We start from the raw sequence: 15,885 nt of genomic DNA on the forward strand, positions 1-15,885 counted from the left end.
GAGAGAAAGAGAGAGTGTGAGAAAGAAAGAGAGAGACAGGGAGGGAGAGGGAAAGAGAGAGAGAAAGAGAGAGAGAGCTAACGATGGTTGGTGAGTGAATAAGTAACTGTGAGAAAGAAAGTGAGCAAGTGTGTGTGTGTGTGTGTGTGTGTGTGTGTGTGAGTTTGTTTTTATTAGCCCACCTAACATCACTGCAGCATTTTCCTGTAAGTACTTTTCCTTTTATGGTCTATTTCGGGAATGGTTTGGATGACATGATGTTAGAGGGATCGGCAGTGGCGTGTCATCTTGAGTCAATATGAGTCACTTTTGAGTCGCCATCACACATCAGCGTTACCATGACACAGACGTCTACGATCAGTTACTCTTTCACGTCCCTTCTGGAGAGCTGGCTAATGAGGGCTTAGAAATGAACAAGGACTCCCTGTCAAAAATCTCCAAGAATGTTATAGAAAAGGGTGCTGAAATTTTAAAGAAACAAAAAAATAACCATAGACTCCTAAAGAAACCGACTATATCTCAGTATATTCCTTCCAGCTTGAAGAAAAATGGCGGAATGCATTTTTCGTCTCTTTGTGTAGCATGTCTAAATCTATCGGACCCATTACCTTTCAGCAGGGAATTTCTTTCTTTCTTTCTTTTTATTAAAATGCGGCCTCCTGTGTGGCCTCCTATCTAAGACTTCGTTCAAGTTCAAATGCTGAGTGTGTTGTTTTGTCACGATATAATGAGTTCACACTTCAACAACATTAACCCCTTAAACTCCCAGAAATCATCAGCAGGTCTGAGTTACATTACATATTCTTCCTGTTAGTTTTACTGTAGTTACTATAGAATTCATTGTAGTTTCTAAATAATTCATAGATCAATAACTGAATAATAAAATGGCAGGTTTGCTCTGATAGTAACAATGATATGAGATGAGCGAGTCATATTAAATCCTTGTTAATCCACACCTCTGTTGATATAGACAGCATAATTTGCAGCGTTCTCTTGGTGGGAAGAACGGTCTTCCTCTCTCCATGTCAATCAGAGTGTTGCTATCCAATTAAATATAAACATGTTAGATCCCTATAATGTTGTCTAAGCAACAGTTCGCAAAGATGTGAGACAATAAGGGAGAAAAAGAGTGATGAAAGAAATTGAAGGCTGGGTGACTGGGTGCTTTTCTCTCATGCTGTGCACTGTCTTTTTACAAGGTTTGAAAAAATGCCACCGTAAAGGTCAAATTTCACCTCTTGATGAAAAAACAGATGAATTTCTGACACTGTCTCTGCAGCTGTCTTCTCATGTTTTAGCTCTTAGCTGTGATTTTGCCACCTAAGCCACGCAACCCAAAAATGAGAACTACAAGCACACTGAAACAGTGAGGACAGGATTAAATAATCATGCCACAAAAAAAAAGACCCTCTAAAATTTTCCGCCTGGCCGTTTTCAATTTTCTGCTCGTTTGGCCAAGACTCGGCTCACGTTTCCGAACAACTCCTCGCCCCATATCTGTCCTAATTAGCCAATCCGGGCCCGGGGAGACGAGCTGATTTGCATAATTTAATCGTAAAGTGGTGATACAAATTTTGAAATGCTGCAATCGTCAAATGATCTTTTCATCCTCCCGGGGAGAAAAATATTAATACAATTAGGCCGTAATTCAACAAGGAGAGGAAGGGATAAGAGGGGGAAAAAAGAAATACTTCGAGCGTGGCCTTGTTAATTAATTTTTCTGTGGAGAATCGGCTTCTCCTTGTGACTATTTTAGCTGTAACTGAAATGTGCAGGAGCAGAGAGGTGCGATTTCACCCTATCAGGCATTCTCGTCTGTTCCTGATGACTCGTGTCATAGTCACTTAACATCTACCAAAGAGCGGCGAGAGAGAGAGAATGAAGATAACTAGACAGTCTGAGCCAGTCATTTAACCATCCTCCCCCAAGATAGGTGGCTTCTCACTAGCACTGTTCAACAAAAGGCTCTTTTTATTCGATTAAGTAAAATGACATGTCCCAAATGGTGCACTAAACATTCGAATGCTTGTGTGATGACGAGTGAAACTTTTGCTGAGACATTCCATCAGTCACCTCACCAAAAATGGAGCTGCACAAAATCACACCAACAAGTACAAATGACAAACCATGGTGAAATTAGTTACTTGTATCATATGTAGGCAAATGGTTTTTAATCAGCTCAGTTTAATTTTATGGTTCTTGTTCCACTTTGTGAACACTCTAATGCCGCTGAGTGACAAGTTAAATTAATAACGGCAGGCACTTTAACACATTCGAATATGTTTTTCTCCATATTTAATTTGGATGTTGCTTCTACTACATTGCTACTATAATATAATGCAGTTTGAATAGCATTAACAGCACCTCGCAGCTGCACCCACTGGGGTTCAGGCTGGGATCTTGCCTATATTTATTATTTAAAAAAAAAAAAAAAAAACTTTAATTAAATCTGACTTTAGTTAAAGTCAGATTTAATTTTAGATTTAATATGCCTTAAAAAAACATGAGCACACTTCCATAATTGTCTATATACACCTACTTGACACCATTAATTTCAGAAAAATTAAAGGATTGCACCGGACAAACCTCTTGGACTGTCCTTTCCCCAGTTTTTAATTTAAATTGACTGATTTTTATAACATTTTACTTGATTATTTTAGATATGTTTACTTAGTTTTTTATGTTTAACTGAATTTTGTTTTATTTAATTTATTTGTTTTAAATATTTGCACACCTTTTATGCCATAAAACAAATCTTTATTTTCAGCAACCTTGAACACAAGCACCTCTTACTCATTTTCACTGAAATTCTCCCCTCTTGGTTAATATCCTTTCCTGGGATTTTGATTTTGGTATTGGCTCACTTTTACAGCACCTGCATAACACAGTGTGTAAATTGGGGTATGTTGTATGTATATGACATGTAAATAAGAGACTAAAGGGTGGGAAGTTGTTTCCATGCAGCTGAAGCTGATTCGTTATTTGCACTAAAATCCCCACTCGTTTTGATGTTGTACGACAGTTTCATGATTCAGAAGCAGATTAGTTTATATGTCATTCCTGGAGCTCAGATCTGTGCAACTTGGATGAATAAGTGTCATTGCGCAGATGAATTATTTAAGATATCGGCTACTCATCTTTTTACATTTTATAAACACATACATTTTATAAACACAGGTATTTTACCACACTCTGATGTAATTTGGTATTCCTTTTAAATTTTCAGATATGTACACATAACTGTGACAGACACACCTTGAAAACTCTTGCAATGTAGGCTGCATGTCTCAGCTATATTTGTGGGATATGAATGTTATTAATATTATTTATTTAACCACAAGACTGTATGGTATATGATGGCCATGTGATTTGTGCACCTACTGACTGCTTATTAACTTTGACTTTTGTTTCAAGGACATGTTTTGATGCAGTACTGAAAAACAGTGGTGGTTTTATGATATGATCATTTATGATAAGCAACTGGATCAACACTCCAAATTGATGGTAAACTCATGCAACAATAAAGATATTATGGTTTGCTATTCTTTGGGCTATAAATCAGTGGTGCAATGAGATGCATCTCCATAATCCTGATATGTGACTTCAGATAATGTTGTTTATCACTTTAAGATTCCTGTAATGTGACACTTCAGTTGTTTATCATTTATATAACTTCAAATGATAACCAGTAAGAGAATAACTCCGCTTGAATAGACTAATAAAATTCAAAATTAGTGATATTTTTATGTTGTTGACTTGATTTTTTTTTTTTTTTTTTTTTTTTTTACAAATAAGGCTGATCAATTCAGTTATATGCACTTATGTCCCAGTGCTTGGACCCTAAACTGCAATGTAGCCTCTGTGATGTTGTTCACACTTATGTTTCAGTGCTTGGACCCCTAACAGTGTCCACTAGCCCTTTAATCACATTTACGGCTCTGCACTAGAACTTATCTTTTGGAAACTGACTATACCTACGTAATTACACTTGGCAAACAGAGCTGTTTGGGCCAAATCTGAAAAATTTCACAAACTGATCTCTATCTAAATCAAGCAAATTTACATATATTGATGGTATTGCACCAGTAAGTGTCTTTCAAAGAAAAAAAAGGCCCGTATTACTTTGCCAACTCACGATCTTACAAACCACTGACACACAAAAAAGAAGGTGTTTCAGAAATCAGCTTTGGTAGTCAACTGTTGGAGTTATATTTAGACAAAGATCAGTTCCTGAAATGTTTCAGATTTGGTCCAAAAAGTGATGGTGCCAGATTTCAGAGGGAAAATGATTTCAATTCAGAAATCAGGACTAAACAAACTTGCACACATGTACACATCATTGCACTACCAACCCGGAACCTCTATTCTATCTTTCCCACGGCTGAACTCATTACATTTGTAAATGAACAAAACAGCAGCGTTAATATAGTGTAAACTGGATTACAACTGCATGCTGGGAGATAATTACTGTCTGTTATTATAATGAAATTATTATCACTGTGTTCACGTTATAGGCTTGGGTAGGCTTACAGGTGGAGGCAAAACCTTTAATTAGTCACGTTTTGTTGTTTTTCCAGTTTCCAAGAAGCGATAAGAACAGAACATCTCTCACTGTGCACAGAACAACAGTGCGCGCTGAGTGGAGAGGAGACGAGCAGAATGAAGCCGTGACATGTTATCAATACTGAGGCATTAGAGCTGATTGAGGCGGAAATAGACAAGCCGCCCTTCATCATGTACACACACACACACACACAGAGAGAGAGAGAGAGAGAATAGGGGCTTCCAGCACTATTAACAAATCAACAGTGTCTGAAATACTGCTCATGGCTGTTCATCAGTTATAAGTTCTGATACAAGCCAACCTGCACTGCACAAATTCCCACCATGCACAAATGACAAAAGCTGCCATGACAAGGAACAGATGGTGAGCAGCGAGCTCGGCGAAGTGGAATCCATTCAAGAGCAGGTCTAAAGCTGGCATGGTGTTATCAATCACACTGATATGACCCACAATAAAAGATCCAAGGAGGCATGTAGAAGCCTTATCACTGCTTTACCACAAAGCGCCAACACACACTGACCTGCAGGTTTGTTCTATATTTAAAAGTTTACACAACTGCACATAGTAGAGTGATTATACACACCAAAGTGCTCAGTGATGAATTAACTCTTGAGATGTTCTACGATAGAGGATTTTTACTGTGAAAGAGTCTATTATTAATTAAATAAAATGTTTATAAATGTCCTGTGATAGACTGGTGTCCCGTCCTGGGTGTATTTCCACCTCACGCCCAGTGTTCCCAGGATCCACTCCTTTCCCGGGATACACTCCACCATCAACCTGACCAGGATAAAACGCTTACTAAAGATGAATGCATGAATGAAAGTTTATAAATAAACTGAGAGCTTTCAAAACGGTCATAAAATGCACTTAAGAGAACTTTATTTCACTAAAAAAACGTACAAATTTGGATAAATCATGTTGATGAGACTGGATTTAATTCACTGTTGTACGAATGGAAAAGGTTTCTTTAGGAAATTACTGAAATTAGGGTTTATTTAGGATGCAATCCTGTCTCGAGAACCTTTGTGACAAGATTCCTGAAGGACTTCAGAGGTAAGAAAATCTGAAGAGCACCTGAACTACCTTCCAGGAAACTTTTTTTTTTTTTTTAAGAGCGCGCGAGCTCTAGCCCCGTTCCTACTCTTCCTAAATCTTCATTTTAAAACTCGCACTCGTGTGAATTGTTATGAATTTGCACGAGGTGCAAGCGTGAGACAAAGAGTGAGACTGATAAACTCATTTAAATCCACTTTACAGATAAGGTCATGTAGCCGGAAGTTCGTATATACACGTCCAGGGTAGTAAATATGAGTCATGCAAAAACTTTTTTTTTGCAAACACTAAACACAAGTTGTGACACACTCAACGCATGCAAACATGTGTCCGTGAAAGAGCGCGTGCTACCCACCCGGCGTTGGTGCAGTCGTTGTAGAGCACCTCGAAGTCTCTGCGCGAGATGAGCTTGCAGCGGTTCACACCGGGCTGGATGGCGCCGAGCCCGCGCAACACGCGCACCTGCTCCACGTTGCACACCACCGGAGTGATCTCCAGCCGCTTGAGCTTGGTGTACACGGTGTGCAAACCGCCAACCAGGTGCTTCAGGAAGAGGTCAAACGCCTGCGGGAGGCAGATGAGCTCCCGGCCGTCCACGGTGAACGAGGCGAGGCGCGCGCCGCGCACCTCCACCAGGCGACACTCGTTGTTGCGCGGCGTGCTCTCCACCGGAGACGGCGTGGCATACGCGGGCTTGTGCGGCGCGCTGCCCACCGGGAGAGCCGGACTCGCAGAGGGCAGCAGGTCCGAGCGGAAGAGGCTCGAAGCCGCCGAGGGAGCGAGCGATGACGGTGATGGAGACAGACTCGCCGGGCTGGAGGAGCCGCCACCGGCCGAAGCGGAGATGGAAATCGGAGGAGGCGCGTGATGCGCGAGCGGCGCTGATGGAAGCAAGGGAACCGACGTGGCCATGATCTCTCAGAGTGAACTTTTTTTTTAATGGAAAATGATCACAAAACTGTTTTAGGATTCAAAAGAAAGGGAAAGTGGATTAAGCTACTAAACACACTATAGAGTCCGTTTTGATTCTAAAGTGAAACGCGGCGGTGTGAAGTCACGGCATCGATCAAAGCCTGACGGTGACAGCGCGAGCGCAGCGCACAGGACTGACAGCAGCGCGCGCCCCGACCGCTCGTCTCTGTCCCGTTGTAGCGCTCGAGAGGAGGAGCCAAGCAGTGTAGGAGAGGCTGTGTCCAAAACCACCCAGCATACTACCTTACTACCTTACTGCATACTTCTATCCTAAACAGCACGCATGCACGCCTGAGGGGGAAGAACACACAATTAAGAAACTAAATTAATTAAAGGATATGAGTTTGCAGAAAAAAATAAAACATACAATATCTACCTTACCCCAATGTATTAGCACTATGGACATGTTTAGCGTCTGATGTTTACTTTTTTTTTTAGTTTTGTTCTGTCACATGAACAGGAAGGTTATCTCACCCAAAATCCGTTCTGTAAATATCTGCTTTTTCTATATATAATAGTTCTTTACTGATGACACTGATGACTCAGTGATGTGGTTTAAGACAGTGTGACTAAATCCAGATTTACACTGTATGATTTTGGGCCCAATTTTGTTGTCGCAGCAAAAAAAAAAAAAAAAAAAAAAAAACACATCGTAAAAAATTCTTTGGTTGGTGGTCTCACAATGCATAATGTGACAATGCGACCAAAGACATCCGACGACAAAGTAGTTCTTTCAGTGTCAGAAAGTTTCTGATTAAAATTTGAAGAGTGTGACCACTGTTACAACGCTCATCTGAAAGCCACCAATAGGAGGACAGCATTGGATGATGCAAAAACAGGGGACAGCTGATGATGCAAAAACAGGGACAGCTACAAACTACACTAGTGTCGATGGCAAAATGTAAACAAAACATGCTAATGTGCGGTAAAAATGTATTTTTACCTCAAGCTCACTTTAAAGAACGTTTCTGTTTATGTGACCCTGTTTTCTGCTCAAGCCTGGATCACACTGAATGATGACGTAAGCAGAAAGTAGTAATTTTCTGTAATCGCAGGTCTATCGTCAGAGGATCTTCATCTTCACAGTCTGTTATAGAATTCGGCCAAGATTTTATTGGGATCATCTCATACAGTGTGACAAGTTATAATCTTAAAAGACTGCTGCGACCGCACAATCTAACATCAAACTTTGATGTAATTTTAAAAAAATGAACAAAACTTTGCCATCTAGTTGAAGATCTAATTAACTTTATGGGGAAGCCTTTTTCCTGAGATGCAATTTTCTATGAAGAGACAAAACACATTGCCAATGGTAGCAGTTATATAAAGGACAGCTTAGTTACAGATGATTTTGAGTGAAATAGATTAAATAGAAATAGATTAAAATGAGGACTTCTCAGTCCAATTGATGTTGTAGCTCCAGCTAATTGATACATAGATCTTTGATGCTACCAGTTTGGTATATGAAACAAAAACTCTAAAATACTAGAACTAAAATGTTGTTTTAGAATTTGGTCAATATACTGATGAAATATTAATATGCATTTAAGACTGGTCCAGACTACAAAACACTACTTTTGCATTCAAACTGAGAGGAAAAAAAGTGTTCAGAGATGAAGACATGGATGAAGATGAAGTTTTGGATCATTCCCAAATCAACATACACTATAGTGCACTACTTAGCTATCATTCCATACTTTATATAGTGGGAGTTATGTACCTTTTGGTATTTACTCCCTAAGTTTGGTTGAAGAAATAAGGGCACTCTGGTACTTTGTGTCGGTGAGAGCAGACCGGATCACTTTGATTAATTCCCTGTGTGAAAACTTCTGATGAAGAAATACTGAAGGCCATTTAAATTAAAGCTCATTTAAATGTCAGTCCTCATAGTCTGGACTTTACTATAATTGGCTATTTAATTAAAACAATTTTCATGGTCATTAATAGGGTACAGCTCAAGCCTTGTAGTGCAATGACATGTTTTAATTACACGGTATTAGCAAAATGGATATGCTTTAGAAAGCAGGGTGGAAATCTGAATAAGAAATGATTAAGGCAATTATACATCATCCCCTTATGGAGGTATCAAATCTAATTGATGAACTTTATAAAATGAGAAGGAGAGATTGGAAAGCAAACATGGGTTTAAACAGTGTTTTTAATTAAGAGGTGGAGAAAATGCGCACAAATGTTATTAACTGCTAATCATGGGACTAATTGCATTTTTGGTGTTACACTGTGGGTTATGTTCAACTATCAGACACACACCCTGACACCCATGTTGGTTTTACTACATTTGTGTGGTACTTCCATTTTACACACAACCCCTAACCTTAACCTCAAGGACAAGCGCACACACACACACACACACACACACACACACACACACACACACACACACACACACAGTTGTTTATACTGCCATCTATTGGGAAGCACTTTAATGAAGCCAATGAACAAACAGAAATACTACATCCATAATCAGAATCAGTATTTTCCTGCTTATTTGCACTCTTCATGGACCACTGAACATTCTAACCCTTTCTCCAAAGATGTCAATATGCTGCATTCCGGTTCGCATGTTTATAGTTCTAATAACTGATATGATGATTGGATATATTGTATTTTATTTTTTATTCAAATGCAATATGCTGTAAGTAAACTGACTCAGTAGAGCATCCATTGCTAAGTAGTATACAGAACTACAGAACTGTCAAGTGAAGAGAACTACATTAGTAATTAAATACATACAGTATATTGTGTTTGGAAGGCCTGTGCTTTTTCTTTTTCTATTTTTTTTAAAGAATATTTTGGAAGAAACGTGATTGCACAATTAGGATAATAAACCTAAAGTGATGAGTCATGGAAAAAAAGAGGCATAGACTTAAGTCAATAAACTAAACAAAAAGCTCCTTAGTCTAACACAAAAAGAAAGAAAAGGACAAAAGAAAATTCCAGTAATCCACAACTGAAATACAACATTTAGAAAGTTTAAATTTAAGTACAGAACTTTCAGTTATAGTGTTATGAAAACAGCAGTGTGAACAGCACAGAGGATGTGTCAGCAATATCTTCCTTTATTTTCCTATGACTCTGACTCAGTATTGGTTGCCAGACTTCTGCTTTTAATTTAAGAGTCAGATTTTGCTTTTAAAATTGTGATGCATATGAATGACATGCCTGGAATGTAATGTAATGTAATGTAAGTGGTAACTCATATAACCACTTTGTACAACCGTGGTGAGCAGAAAAGCATCTCAGAAATGCAAAAAATGTCAAACTTTGAGGTGGATGAGCTACAACAGCAGAAAACCACATCAAATTTCACTCCTATCAGCCAAGAACAGGAATCTGAGGCTACAGTGGGCACAGACTCACCGAAACTGGACAGTTGAAGATAGTTGAAAAATTCTGTCCATGTCTGTGACTAATCTTTTTTTTTACTTTTGATTTCATTGCTTGTAATATATTTTGTCTGGTGTCTGTTTTTGTTAAGCTTTGATGTAAGCCAAGATTTCTCAATTCAACAGCAAAAAATGAAACTGAATATGAAAATCAACATGTAACATGCACACAACTCTTACCTCTAAAACTCATCATGTGTAAATCTGTGATCCTTAAGGTATTAGATATTATGTATCTTAAATGAGTTTTAAAGGAACACTACATTCACTTTCCCAGGTAAAAGTTACAAAGAAAAGGGACCGAAGGCATTCCCCTGGAGGTATACCACATCAGGGACAGGCAGAGGTACTTTTTTGTGACACTGTATAAATGGAAGATCAGTGGTTTGATCTTACTACAAGAGACAGACAGGCATTGTCTGTTTTTCTTTTCATAATATTTGGCAATGAATAACATTCTACCTCTATACCATTTCATCCCCTAGACATTATGAACAGTATCTCTGGAGGAAGAAGGCATTCATCTAAATTAATACTGTCAAACCTCACCACACACCCAAGCCCGTGACATCCAATACAATTATCACAAAGTCTCTTGTGTCCCCAATTTCAGCACCACTTAAGACCTGTCGCCTGGATTTAGCGTCGTCGTGACATTTTACAACACTTTTTGCTGCTGTCAGCGTCGGCGTCTGTTAAAGTGCTACAATTTGCTCATGAAACAACAGGGGGAAATAAACAAGACTTAGGCTTGTGTGTGGTCTCGCACAATGTGTGATGGCTATTTATTTTTGTAGCCCTAATACTCAAGAGCTGCCAGTTCATGTAATGGCCTTGAGAACAGACTGTGGATAAATGATAGTCTGAGAGAGAGCTTAACATGTTTTAATTTTATCATTTAAAATGTACTGTGGCCACTGACATTAAAACTTCATCTCAGATGGAGATCTGTGAAAGGGTCATTAGAAGAACAGGGTGAATCCCCAAATGCAGCCATTTGCACAGTCTTTTTAAACTGAAGTGTGGAAAAACAACTTTGCAAAAAAGGCCCTAAGGGACCAACTGATGAATGGTATAATTCCACCACCTCAGCCATGCCTCACAATGCTCATACAGTGGGATCATACTAGAAATTTGGAAGTTCATCTTTCATTCATTCATCTTCAGTAACTGCCTTATCCGGATCAGGGTGGTGGATCTGGACCCTGGATGGTACATCAGTCCATTGCAGATACCATGTACACATCCATACACTCCTTCATACCTAGGGGTCATTTTAGTGTAGCCAATCCACCCATTTTTAGACAGTTGGAGGAAACCGGAGAACCCGGAGGAAACTCGTGCAGAAACGGGGAGAACATGCAAAACTTCAGTTTTGCATGTTCCGCAGACAGTAACCTGAGCTCGGGACAGAACAGGGAATCCTGGAGCTGTGACTTGAAAAAGCCAAGAGAGCAAACTGGCTGTATTCTCTGGGTGAGAGTGATGAGACATTACTCTCGTTGGCGTCTGTGAGCTCATGTACACTATATGGCCAAAAGTATGTGGACACCTGACCATCACAGCCATATGTGTTGTTTGAACATCCCATTCCAGATTGCTGTTATAATAACCTCCACTCTTCTGGGAAGGCTTTCCCTAGATTTTGAAGCATGGCTGTGGAGATTTGTGCTCATTAATCCACAAGAGCATTAGTGAGATCAGGCACTGAGGTTGGGTGAGGAGTCCTGGAGCAAATGCGGCATTCCAGTTCATCCCAAAGGTGTTCAGTGGGGTTGAGGTCAGGGCTCTGTGCAGGCCACTCGGGTTCTTCAACACCAACCTTGGCAAATCATGTCTTCATGGGAATTGTCATGCTGGAAAAGGTTTGGTCCCAGTGAAGGGAATTCTTAATGCTCAAGCACACAAGGACGTTCTAGGCAATTGTGTGCTTCCAACTTTGTTTCAACAGTTTAGGGAAGATTCACATATGGTTGTGATGGTCCGGTGTCTACATACCTTTGGCCATATAGCGTATGTGGAAGAGGGCAGATAGCGTTTACCTCCCAGTGTGTTACGCGTTGCGGTTGGTTGGCTTCACGTTTCATGGAGAAAGCATGTGTTAGGCTTCACCCCCCCAGTTGTAGCTGTCGTATGATAGATAAAGCTGGATGGTTGGTGGGACCAAATTGGGGAGAAGAATAGGGGGAAAATTCAATAAAAGAAATAGAATTCTAATACTTGTTAGCCACTTTAAACCTTAACCTGTATCCCAGCTGATCAGTGACATTTGGGAGGAAGTAGGAAAAGGCATAAATTTGTTTTTTTGACAAATTATTTCTTCCTAAAGGTTGAAGTAATATCTGTAGAGTATTTACTGCACCGACTGCAGCATATCTTCATTCACATCCTTTAGGTGCTGCAGCTGAACTCTATTCCCTGACCTCCATATCTACCGTGCTCCACGCCACTGTAATGCAAAGAGAACATTTGTTTTAATGTACATTTAGCGCCTGTGAATGATCCTCGATCAATGAGACTATATGGGATAGACAGGAAGAGAGACAGAGGGAGAGAGAAACGTGCTACCTGATTCTTAAGTGCCTCATAAATGGACAATACTAGCAATAGAGTGACTAATAGAGAGAGATGTGTGTGTGTGTACGTAAACTTACCTTGCACTGCACAAGTACAAATCTTTACAGACTTGATCACAGCACAATTCTGATCGATACACCTCTACTGAATGAGAATGACACGTGTACACCTATATCCTCCTTATATCACTACAGTGTTTGAGGCATAAAGGGCAAATAAGGCGTTCAATTTTAGCTATAAGATCATATGTCCTTCTATTAATTTCTCTAATAAACATGAAACAGAAGGGTTAAAATAAAATGCATCATCCATCCAAAATCCACCACACCTTTAACTGTTATAAATGCATTGAATGGGTCAAATAGAGGACCTTTTTCAATCAAAAACCTGATCTAGGATCAGCTTTCACATTTCCCATCATGATAGATACAATCACATGTACAGGAGGGATCTGATCCTGAACCAGCGTTCTCGCTTGATAAATATGATAATCTTGATAAATATGAGTCCATGGTAATTTAATTCTCCTTGCCATGCGCACACCTCTTCTGATGGATTAATCGTGCCATTTCCACAAAGGTCCTTCAGGGGAGGATGGAATTTGCCGCGGTCACTGATGCTCAGTGCCATAACTCACCTCTGCCGAAACGTCAGTACTGTATCATCTCGGCAGGATGGATGTGATTTTTGGCGTGGTCTGATTTAAATGTGTCCTTCACTGGATTGAAAAGCATGTATTTTTTCCGGAGATGATGTGCAATTGTGAAACTCAGCAATAAGCACTACTGCGTTGGTAGTAGTATGCAATAGACTGATCTTAATAAATTTGAACGTATACTGTGTATTAACTCCCTGCTCTATATAAATAAAAATAAATGAATATGTAATAGATATAATCTTTGGGGTACTTTCTAACTTGAATCTGTAACCTTCTCAAAATAAATCTAATGATCAAATAATATGAAAGAATAATCATTAAAAAAATTATTTTATATATATTTATATTTATATAAATTATTTTAACATATTCCAATATTGCATGTAATATGGAATATATTACATAATATAAATAATATATTGTTTCACACATAAATATAGTAAAAGATAAAAATAAAAGGATATATATATATATATATATATATATATATATATATATATATATATATAGTATTTATATTTATATATATATATAGTATTTATATTTATATATAGTATTTATACTGAAATTGTCAGATTGAGATGGTATATAAAATATATATATATATATATAAAACCATAATATATAAAACTATAAAATATAGTAAACAAAAAACTATTACATATAATATTACATATAATAATATATTTAAGTAATTTATAAATAAATTAGAATTATGTATAAAAGCAATAATTGTTCTTTTTTACTCTTTGATTCTTGCATGTAATTTGATATAAATTCTTTTGTATATTTTTTAGATTATATAAAATAATTGTTTTAATTTATTATATTTTATTTAATATATACATATGGATAGTCTGGGGTTACTATAAAAAGTGAGTAGTAGGTGTGGATTTATTCATTTATTTATTTATTTTTGTGCTGATGAAGAATCCGTGTAATGTAATTTGTTAAAAAAAAAAAGGAAACCTGTCTGTCTGCATACCCCAGAGCACAGGGTGAGCCATTACACGTAAAGTACCATGGAAGCCAATTCATTTGTTAACTCTCAATCCCAGGATTTAAACCTTTTGAGAACCTTAAACAATGATCTTCCACTATCCTTAAATCCTTAAAGTCATTTATACAATTAAAGCACATATTATACAGTGTATGACAGAGTACAACAGGGCTAAAGCCTGCCTTAATGAAAATGTATGACTGAGGTTATGAAGGCTAATAAAAATTGTTTATGACACAAGCATAATATACACACATACCCTCTGGACAGTGAGCAGAGCTCTATTGGTGAAGATTTAAGGTTTCTCTAGGAAACAGTTATAATATATATTGCTCTCTGTTGGCTGCACTGTGAGGGAGGTACATATTTTTTCAAGCGCACTCTATTACGGAATTCTGAATACATCAGGCAATAAACTATTACTCCTGTTTTAGTAATCAGAGCAAATACAGAACAGATCTATGCTTGGTGGTAGAATAGATCAGTGAAATAAATATGTTACATACAGAACTCATCAAAGAAATTTAATAAAGAAAATGAAGTAAAGGAATCATCAGACACATTATTGCCCTGGACTTCACAATACTTCATCCTGAACACTGCTCACTTCTCTGATCAAAGTCAAGGAGAGATGATCATCTCTCGAGTGCTATAAAGATAAGTTCAATCTAAGGGACACTCCTTTAATAAGACTACGTTAACTCCTGGTTTTCATCCATGATCACCTGAACAAGCATCTAGCTTTTTTTAATAACTGGCCAAAATTAATCTTAGTGACAGAAGGTGGCTGATTTGCATTCAGTAACAGTCAACTCCAGAAATCAAGTTCATTTCCAATCAAATTTGGTTAATTAGGCATGGAAAGATGGAATTCCTGAGAGAGACGGCCAAATGATCTCTTACTCACACTCTCACTACTGACTGAAAGTGTCATCATACATCACAACATTTGTTTATTTACTGTTGCTCACTTATGTACTAAGGAGCCCCCCCCCCACGCACACACACCCACACACACCCACACACACACCCTGACCTGCCACAATCTTTCTCTTTGGAGGAGAATAAGAAGAAAAAAGGGAAGGAGAAAAAGACAAAAAGAAAAAAATTGGGGGAAAAAAACTAAGAAAAATGAGATTTGTTATGTACATGTGCGTATGCCCAGAAACAAAACAAACACAATTTGGGAGCAAAACATTAATGAATACATGGGAGAGGGAAAAAAAAGTTTAAAAAAGCGATTTTCTGGTCAAATTTTTCATTGTATAACACAGCTAGCTAAATAGCTTGCTAGTTAACTAAGGCTAACTAAAACGTTAGTATAAGCTTGCTACATAAAGTCTGAAGCCAGGTTAAAATACTGTATTTAGCTGATTTTAACTATTGGAACAATTACAAATATGAACAACAAGACAAACAATTCACTTTGTGAATGTAAACACACTCCTGAGAGTACACCATGTTTGTCAGAACACTCACAGTAGTTTGGAAAAGTGAACAGAATTATTGCCTACAATGAAAAAGATGCAAACAATGCTGGCCTCAAATTTCTCCAAAATCCTTCAGATGAACTTTTGAAGGAAGCAATCTGTTTCTCCTGAGCGTATCTCTCTAATCAGGGAGCTGCCTTTCATTTTGAACACAGTGTGTTGGG

At 38.2% G+C, this 15,885-nt stretch overlaps 1 protein-coding gene across 2 annotated transcripts in view; it reads right to left on the reverse strand.

Moving 5' to 3' along the window:
- Positions 1-6,760, reverse strand: part of dachc (dachshund c) — a 64,226-nt gene extending 57,466 nt beyond the window's left edge. For both annotated transcript variants that reach the window (XM_026931986.3, XM_026931985.3), the window contains exon 1: positions 5,976-6,760. In XM_026931986.3, coding sequence (XP_026787787.1) covers positions 5,976-6,532 — 557 coding nt within the window. In that variant the 5' untranslated portion in view covers positions 6,533-6,760. The remainder of the gene's footprint in view (positions 1-5,975) is intronic.
- Between the last annotated feature and the right edge of the window lie 9,125 nt (positions 6,761-15,885).

Source organism: Pangasianodon hypophthalmus, chromosome 26, assembly GCF_027358585.1.
Source record: "Pangasianodon hypophthalmus isolate fPanHyp1 chromosome 26, fPanHyp1.pri, whole genome shotgun sequence".
In the NCBI taxonomy this organism is placed as follows: domain Eukaryota; kingdom Metazoa; phylum Chordata; class Actinopteri; order Siluriformes; family Pangasiidae; genus Pangasianodon; species Pangasianodon hypophthalmus.